We start from the raw sequence: 9,326 nt of genomic DNA, 5'->3' as shown, positions 1-9,326 counted from the left end.
TGAATGCTCACCAGGAAAATTCCACTAATTTATTCGATGTCTTGTCCTTCATAGGATAGCCTGAGCCAAACGACTCTGCTTATTTAAGTACAAAAAACCTTCAGAGTCACAGGAGATTCTAGAAATGCCAGAACCCTGAGCTCCCCTTCCTTGCCACAAAGAGAATAATCTCGCCCACCCACTTCTCTGCTCAGGATGGTCACTGCATCCACAGAAGTTTTAGGGTCTTTGGCCCATCTTCTTCAGGGTTCGATTCAGCTGGAATTAGAGAAAGCAAAGGTCAGAAAGATACGTAGTGATCAACATACACTACTGTTCCCCTCAGCAGCCTTTATCCAATGCCTCTACTCCTTCCTCTCCAACTCACTGACAAAAAGATGTCCTGTGCAAGCACAGGCAGTGTGTGAAGTAGAAGGGGAACTAGTAAAACTCCCTCCTCCTCTCCAAGACAGCAGAGGAAGATGCAGGGAGAAGACAGGGTGCAAACATCTAGCAGTGGCACCGCAACCCTGTATTACTCCAGTCTCCACATCTCGGGATTTTGCTGCCCAAGTTTCCAGTGCGCAGCAGCCTCTGCCAGGAGAGTGGAGCAATGACAGAATGTCACCTCCTGGCCGAGCACAACGCTGAAGTCATCTGTGCCCCAGAAATCTTTGAGGCCATTTTCTAGAGCTGTTGTTATGAGGGCAGAGATTTTGGTTGTGTTACTGACAGGAACACCACCCATTGCCTAGGGACAATGGAGTCAGCACCCTCACACAGTAAACTCCCCCTCCTTTTCCACTGTGGCTCAACTGAATGAGCCCTTCTCACACAAAAACATACCATTCCTCAAAGGCCAGCAGCTGCTGCTTAAACCACCTGCCTTTGCCAGTGCCTCGCAGAGCTGGGTCTTGCCCCAGCAAGACATCACACAGCTGTCTCACCAAGAACGCCTCCTCCAGGCGCTGCAGAGCCCAGTGCTTGCCCCACTTCTCCTACAGAGATACACAGCTCTCCCTCCCAGGCCTCACCTCCTCGAACTTGTGGATCTGGCGGATGAAGAAATCCCCATAGCGTCGAGCAACCTTTGTGTCTGCGATGTGGATCATGTCCTGGGGAGGGAACAGCATGAGATCAGGACAAGGTCTGCGCTAGCAGGGAGACAGCAAGCACTGCCAAATGGGAGGAGCAACCAAAGGGGCTTCACTCCAGCCTTGGTTCAGCATCACACATACCTGACCTGCACTAGTCCCACAGCAACCACTCAGTTCTCCCATGGGCTGCCTTCCCTATACCTTTGCCTGTGATAGGTTCCAAATTTGCATTGTATTTGCTTCCCGCATTCTTGCACTCTCTGCCTATTTTTGTCTCTCTTTGCAGCCGTTTGACAGTCCCAACACCAATTCATGCTCTGCTTCCCTCTACCAACAGCTAAGAGTCGTGCTATCTACCAGGAGAGCTAGGCTGCAATGCAAGTCAGTCAGACATGGGTCAATCTGGTTCAGGTAAGCGGGGAAGACAAAGCATGAGACCCTGCAGGAAGCGATCTGCTCTAAGGACCAAGTGGCAATCTGTTCTCCTGCCTAGCAAGAAACGAAATGCTTCAAAAAATGAAGTCCTGAAAGACTCTTTCCAGCATTTCCTACTGCCTGGAGCTCCAAGGACATGACGGTGAAAGGACCATACCTTGTGTTTAAATTCCTCCTAGAGCAGACAGGGCTAAATGCTGCTCCAGTGAAAAACAGACCTGTAACATGACCAAGCAAGATCCCTGCTTTGTCAAGCAATGGAGAGACGTGAGGGAGACCAACAAAACTGACAATCCCACCTGACACACTGGCAGCACTATCTGTCACCCAGCTGTCACCTCCTGAGAACACTGACAAACAGTTCCCTCTGCCCTGGGGAAGATATTTAGGACCTTTGTTTTCCGAGTACAACTGTCAAAGCTACCTGCAATATCCCATCACTGTTCATCCACTGACACTTCTATTAAGCAGGGCTACGGCTTCACTGTGGGCAGCCAAGCCCTTCACATGGCAAAGAAGGACGGGATATTTCCCACAGACTGGAGCACAACCAGGTGTGGCCATTTCCAGAATTTCCTGGGTGAAGGAATTTCCTAGTCAGCAAGGGGCAGATACCAACCTTGTCAATATAGAAGTCGACCTCAGAAGCAGACTGGAATTCCCCATCCAGGGCAGATATGCCACTGGTCCATACCAGGTTCTTCATCTTGTGCTTGAAAACGAGCAGCTGGATACGAAACTCCTGCTCCGTGAGGTCCAAGAAGCCAGCCAGCTTTGCCACAGGCATAGTGGTGTAGAGCTTGAGGAAGCTACGGATGGTGGAAAGCTGGGCCTGCCGCTGAACCTCATCAGCAAAGACCTTGAGCTGCTGCAGGAAGGGCTCCTTGTGGTAGTTGGGGTGCACGTTGTCGTAATTGGGCACCACGGGGGAGAGGAACTTGGGGCAAGCGTAACTGAAGAGCTCCTCATAGACCTGTGCATCACCCTTCTGCATGCGCAGCATCTTATCCCCGTATTTCTCTCGCAGCTGCAGGTGGATGCTCTCATCTATGCGCATGGGGTACATGGTGAGGGCGATGGCCAGGAGTGCGTGCATCTGCTCATTCTGCTTGTTAATCTGAGACAGAAAGAAGAACCTGTTAGCCTGTCAATGTGCTCAGGCTTTATGGTGTCAGAGGGAGCTGGTGTTTTTCAGACAGACCCTTGTCCAGAGCACTGATGGTCCCAATGCTCAAGGCGGACAGCACAAAGAAGCAGTGCCTCTAGGCAAAGCAGACAGACCGATGCCTTATCAAGGCTCTCATCGATGAAAAAGAGGGCTGGACAAGAAGAAAGTACAGAGGGAATGTATCCAGAACCACACAGAACCTGGATGGGCCAGAAGCAGATTTGACTGCTTTGGTGTAAAAAAGTGCAGAGAAGGGAAGGCAGACAGTTTAACAACCATCTCCTGGCAAGAACCAGTTATCAGGGAGGCCAGTGAAGAAAAGACCAAGAAGGACGATTTCTTTGAGCGTGGGATGAAATGGACAGCTGTGTGGCTGAAACAGACATACCAAATTTTTGAAGTGTCATGGAATTAAGAACAGCAGGACTTGGCTACACAAAGAGTTAGAAATTAATCGTAAGGATGAAAAAGGAGACAGCAGCAGCAGGGGGTAAAACAGGCACCAGAGACAGCTTAGGTGGAAAGAGAAAGGAGCTTTGTTTCAGCCATGCTGAATTACAACAGTCTGTGAATGATTATCTGGTAATGGAAATACATCTGACAATGGCAGTAACCTGAAATGCAGGATTGGACTGGAACAGGACTGAGATTGAAGATGTATTGACGATAATATCATTAGCAGCTGATATTCATTAAAAACACTGCCTAGAGGGAGAGTGCAGATGGAGCCAGGGCAACTGTATGATGAACAACCAGAGGAACTAGTAACACAGCTAAGAAAATACTGCCATGCATGGTAGAGCAGTTCAAAGGATCCCCAGTCACCACCATCAGCATAGTCCAGGAAAATAAGACCAGACTATTAGATGTAGGTTATCAGGACAGAAGACAACAGCTTTTTCTTCAGGGAAGTCTAGACCTATTCTATCTCTTACCATCTCGTACTTGTAGGTCGTCCTCTGAAACATGCTCTTGGTCCTCTGGATATAGAGGAGGATGTTGGCAAAGACGCGGATGGCATCCTGGTAACGCCGCATCATAAGGTATGCGAAGCCCACGTAGTAATAGGTAGTCACCTGGCACTCAGGCACCCGGGAGTACATGCTCTGAGAAGGAAGGATCACCACACTGTGTTAGAGGGGAGATGACCATTTTTGACCCAAACAACTCACTACCCAGAATCCAGCCACCTCTGCTTTCACTCCCATCCCAAATATAGAAAGAAGAGGGTTTAATTCAGGATACCTCACCTCCCGCCCATCCATACAGCAACTTCTTCACTCTTTATTAGATCATCCCATTTCCTATGCTTTCCAGTTTCAGCTTCCTGCAAGCAGAGAACTCTTGCAACGTGCCTAATATTGCTTTGTTCAGTTCCCTTTATCCCTATCCTCACTCCAGACAGCACATACATAGATCTGTGCCAAACCTTGGGCGAAGCCCATGCTGCAGCTGTACTTTTGTTAGCCAGTCTTATCACAGGCAGCACCCAATTCTCGGGCAAAAACATGCAAGGTGGGAGTGGGCACAGTGAGAATGAGAGCCAAAAACAAAAGAATGAGCCATTGACCAAGGATGTGTTCAGCCAGCGACCGCTGTGCTAACGCTTACAGTTCAAATAATATTCCCTATAACAACACTGCCTTGCATAGCACAGCAAACCTCCTAAGAAACTAGGCATTTGTGTTGCAACAAGCATCAGGCATTATCAGATGGCTTGATTTAATGCCAAAGCTCCAGCTGTGTTCAGCTACAAACTCCTGACAACTACAACAGCTACAAACAGCTCCTCAGCTGGAAGATTCATTATGGCAATCTTTCACCAGCATGTTTGAAGAGAGGCATTTGGAAAACAGAGGCAACGGAGGGTTTAAAACACGTTGTGTTACCTTCTTGTTGAGCTCGATGTTCTCCAAAACCTTGATTGCTTGGTAGTAATCGCCCAGCAGAGAGTGCAGACGCAGCAGCCCAACCAGGCTGAAATAGCCCAGCATCTTGTAGAGGGAGTGGCGACCATATTCACCAGCCACACTTTCAGGGTCACCTAGGAAATAAAGGGACCATGATGCTTTCCTCCAAGAAAGCAAGCTGCCCCTTCAACACCCTTATGTTTACAAGCAAAGGGAGCAAGACCTCAAGCGTAATCACCAGCACTTCTCACAGGCCAGCAGAACCTGTTCCCAGTCAATCCGTCCACTGACTAAGGGTTTGATCCAGCTCCCAAACAGAGCTAACTGAGCTCGTTCACATCAAAGCAAGGCAGCACAGACACCAGTCTTACTTGGCATCACCCAGCTAGCTCACCTCCACTTGTGTAGACCTCCAGCTGCCGGTTGATGTTGGATTTGTCCACCAGAGAGTGCAGCACATTAAGGACGCTGTGGACATTCCAGATCTTGGGGTTGGAACGAAGGAAATCAATTTCCTCTTCAGACTTCTTGGCTGTCTTGCAGCGGTACTGGCTGAAAGACTGGAACTACAGGAGAAAGCAGACAGTCGATGATGAGAAGCTAGCTTGGAGACGTTCAGCTAAATGCAATAAGCTTACAAGTTGATCAAACAAATGCATTACAATAAGCTACAAGTCACATGAAAAAAAGTTTCATCTAAGATCACCTGGCAATCAAAATGGCAAATTGTACCACCTTTAAAGCACCTAGAGAAAAAATGGTACAGCACAGAGGAAAAAGGTCAGAAGATGGAACAAAGCCAAGAAGAATCCCTTAAGACAATTAGGACATGCAACTAAACACAAATTTGCTGTCTGAACAGGTAGCAAAGAGAATGACCAAGTCATAAGATGTGTCTGCATACACACACATCTTTTTCTATACATGCACACATCTGTTTTCATCAAGCTTGGTTAAGACTGCACTTGAGGAATTCCAGGCAGCTCTATAATAATAAGTTACAGAGAAAGCAATCTATAGGGAAAACCCATTAGCATTTGAGATCTGTATTGCTGCACTCAGAACAATACGTGGAAAAATATTTCCTAACGCCAAGATCTAAGACCATAGATTATTTCACAACAGGTCAGCAATGTCTCAGTGCAAGCATAAAGGCCCTGCTGACTGAGAAATACAAAACTAAAATAAAATGTAGAACACAATGAAACTAGTTTGAACAAGTTTCTTCATAAGGTCTTTGTGATTATAGCAGGCTTCAGTCAGGCTGCTTTGCACAAATCAGGCAGAAACAAAGATGAGTTAAAGAAAAATCCCCTAAGCAGCAACTGAAACAGAAATATCAACAGAAGTCCAGGACTCCCCAGAATGCTCCCTGTAATTAAAAATCTGTACATTTACAACTACTTCATCTACCTGGTGACCTAGGAATAACAGTGCTTACCAAAGTTTTTTGACCTGCAATGGTATCCTAGCTATGAAGATCACAAGAGAGGGAAGAGATGGAAGATTTATAGTGCTAACAGAGGCAAGGCCACCCCAAAATGGCCCAGTCTCATAGTCATATACCTGGTATATGAATTCATCAATGATATCCCAGAGCCACTGGTTGGGCAGTTCCAGAGGAGCAGGGCCATCAGCATCTGCAGAAGAACATAAGTAAGAGGAGAGGCTTAATACCTTGAGTAAGAACAGTGGCAGAACTGGAGGAACAGACAAATTAAAGAACACAAGAATTCCCCTGAAATGGGAGATGCAGCAGCAGATGAATGAAGCTTCCAGCAGGGCGGTGGTCTGTAGCTTCAGCTACCTCAACTGCCTTCACTTTTAAAGAATATGAGTGCTTATGGAGTTAATCACTGGAGTGCAGCAGCGATTCTCAGAAGCTGCATAGGCGTTTATCCTAACCGATCTATTCTCCACAAGAAGTCTGGCAGGGGGTCACAAACACCAAAATTTGTTCCAAGGGGAGTCAGCATCAGCAAGCAGTTGTGAAACACTGCAAGTTTTCTCTAGCTTACAGCTTCATTTTGCTTTTTAATAAAGATAGGCGAAGCAGTTCTCAGCAAGACAGAAAGCTAAATAAGTTTTATTCTCTACAGTATTTCAGAAAGCACTGGAAACTATTTGTGCTTTTTGTGGTTTTAAGTGTATGGATGTAAAGTGCTCTTCATTCAACAAACTCAAACACATGGAAAGCTTGTAGACTACTTCTCCCTACATGATCTATAAAGAAACATACTCTGGTTCTTCCGCCCCCTCCTCCAGCTCTGCCCTCTCCATCCACTCTCCCTCTCCAAAATTCACAAACCAGAAACGAACTGCAGCAACTCACTGAGGATGTAGTTGAAGAGATTGCAGTAGTTGTAATAGGATTCAAATCGCTGCTCCAGAGTGGGCCCCCCCTGCAATGAGAAGTCAGCACAGTCTGCTTAGTTTCAAGCACGGCAGGAGTGAGGTTCTGGGCAAGAGCGTATGAAGGACAGTCAATAGTCACAGCAGTAGAGGGTCTATTTCAGAAATGTTAGAGCCAATATTCAACCAGGACACCCACCAGCACCACCCAGAAAACCTGAAATTGTATCACTATTGTCCCATAGAACAGGACTGACTTCACATGCACAGGTAGCTTCTCCCAGGTCAACCTTCTGTGAATAGGATGCGTTAACCTTCCTTCTCCTCCTCTCTGCTGTCCAGACTTAAGAGCTTCCTATTACCTTCAACAGCTTTCCTTCCTTCTCCCCTCATGAAAGGCCTTAATAAATCAACAATTCTGCTTCTGGACAGTATTTCTAAATGCTTTGAAAGACCAGGGAACACAACAGAGAATCACTCTCTTCCTAGAATCATCTTCCTTGTTTCACCTGGAGACACTGGAGGGCAGTCTGAGAACCACTAACAGCACAGCTTGAGAAACCAGTCTCTCCTGTTAAAGCCTGACGGGTTAACACAGCAGCCTTCTTAAAATGCCCATTTCTCCACCCTCTGGTCCACACTGAAACTGCAGTTATCACTTATGTACTCCATAAATCATGCCTCTGTTCAGCTTCTTTCCTCAAAGAGACAAGAACTGCTGTGATTTTCTCACTGACTTCAAATTAGCTTAAGAAAAAAAGGGGGGGGTTGTTTTGTTTTATAGAGCATTATTCCTTCCCATGTCCTTCTTCTATATCCTTTATGGTGCCTGTGCTTCCCTCTCTGCAAGGCATTCTGAGCCCATGTGTTTTTTTAACCACAATCAATGCACCTTCCTCTTGTGACACCGTGTCTAACCCCCTGCTGATCTGAAGAACAAAGAGCCACAAAGAAATACACAAAACCAGCTGATCTTGCAATTACAGCTCCATCAAAAAAAAAAAAAATTCAATTACTTCCCACCAACCTCCTTCTTCCCTAAATCACTAACCACTACATTTGATGTCAGTAAGAAACTTTTACATAATAGCCTCCTGGAAACTCAGACCAGGTCTGCTGATTCATATAAGCTGCCAGGGAAACTTATACTCATTACAACTAAGCTTGAGGAGAGGGCTAATGAGCCTCAGAAAGACAGGCAAGTCTTTCTCGCTTTTCAGCATTCAGTGAAACCTTACTAAACCAACAAAAGGCGAGAATTTTAAGCTTCTCTAAAAGCAACTTGACTTACAGCTCATAAACCTATCCCATCCTGTCTTGCAAACATTACAGAGCCACTGATACTGTGGTAGCAGCAAGATTTGGCAAGTTTTATGGCATGGAGAAGCCAGCATGCAACCAACAGGAAGACACAGGACACTCACGCTGACTTTGGCATAGATGTGCCTATAATACAGCTCCTTGTACAGAATGAGGAAAACAGCATCTGGAAAAGAGCCAGCATGCAACCAACAGGAAGACACAGGACAAACACTCACGCTGACTTTGGCGTAGATGTGCCTATAATACAGCTCCTTGTACAGGATGAGGAAAACAGCATCTGGAAAAAATAACAGAACCGGACATTAGCAAGCCACAAGGCCTAGGCAACTGGTGGATCTCTTGGATACGCCAGTGGTGCTCCTCCTGCCGCAGTAATAAAGGGAGGCACAAAGGATACTTCGTCCAAGTTTGACTTCTTGCCAGGCATGTGCTAGAGGAGTTGCCAGAGTGAACAATAACAACTGACTCAGGCAGCAGCAACAGTGTGTGCCTGCTCACTCATGTACCAAAAGCAATTTAGTTCCTCCTCTCTCTGACAAGCAAAAGAAAGTAAAAGACTTACCATTTCCAACCTGAGGGGCAATGGCCTCAGCCTCTGGCCATGGGGTATTCTTAAAAAACCTTTCTGTCAGCTTTGTCCAGCTAAAAGATAAGACACACATGTGGTATTAGAAACCATTTCTTGGTATGACAGTGCTGGAGTTAGAGATCACAATATAGGGGCCTTGGACTTGATGAAAGCAGACCACTACCATCATCCCCTTTTAGTAAGTGCAGTGTTGAAGCAAAGAATGCAAATTGCAAACTAAGCCAGCAAAGTCTTCAATTTATCCCTGAAGTATGGAACAGTTGTGTATGTTACTTTCACATTCCCTTTATGGCAAGGTGACAGCTACGAGCCGGAGTGGAAGTATCTGTAGGGAACAGATACAACAGTTACACCTCACAGCTTTCTCAAACTGCCTAACTAGCACTACTGAGGTCACTTTTTGCTGCCTCCACAACCTGTTAGGCACAGAACGGGTATTTTCCTTCAGATAGGTCACCTATACATATGTTAGC

The 9,326-nt window shown here is 46.2% G+C and overlaps 1 protein-coding gene across 2 annotated transcripts; it reads right to left on the bottom strand.

The window, feature by feature from the left end:
• On the bottom strand, positions 1-9,234 carry EIF3L (eukaryotic translation initiation factor 3 subunit L). Of its 2 annotated transcripts, none has more exons than XM_035903250.1 (10): positions 8,827-9,234; positions 8,480-8,541; positions 6,922-6,991; positions 6,156-6,229; positions 4,984-5,155; positions 4,569-4,723; positions 3,615-3,785; positions 2,131-2,628; positions 1,014-1,094; positions 1-258 (listed from the first exon to the last, which is right to left on the bottom strand). In XM_035903250.1, exons 1-10 carry the CDS (start codon positions 8,924-8,926, stop codon positions 220-222), a joined length of 1,422 nt encoding a protein of 473 aa, XP_035759143.1. In that variant the 5' UTR covers positions 8,927-9,234; the 3' UTR covers positions 1-219. The 2 variants fall into 2 exon arrangements, with proteins under 2 accessions (XP_035759143.1, XP_035759144.1); XM_035903251.1 differs by lacking the exon at positions 8,480-8,541 and adding an exon at positions 8,366-8,427.
• Between the last annotated feature and the right edge of the window lie 92 nt (positions 9,235-9,326).

This window comes from Egretta garzetta, unplaced genomic scaffold, assembly GCF_000687185.1.
Source record: "Egretta garzetta isolate BGI_Z169 unplaced genomic scaffold, ASM68718v1 scaffold51, whole genome shotgun sequence".
Taxonomy (NCBI): Eukaryota; Metazoa; Chordata; class Aves; order Pelecaniformes; family Ardeidae; genus Egretta; species Egretta garzetta.
The sequence above is the reverse complement of the archived record's forward strand: the minus strand, read 5'-3'. Positions and strand labels throughout refer to the sequence as shown.

Excerpts from the sequence above, each read along its gene's own strand:
- EIF3L (XM_035903250.1), bottom strand. The coding sequence starts at position 8,926 with ATGTGTGTCTTATCTTTTAGCTGGACAAAGCTGACAGAAAGGTTTTTT. Across the intron at positions 2,629-3,614 it reads CGACCTACAAGTACGAGATG|ATTAACAAGCAGAATGAGCA; the intron begins GTAAGAGATAGA and ends TTTCTGTCTCAG. Across the intron at positions 259-1,013 it reads AGATCCACAAGTTCGAGGAG|CTGAATCGAACCCTGAAGAA; the intron begins GTGAGGCCTGGG and ends CTCTAATTCCAG.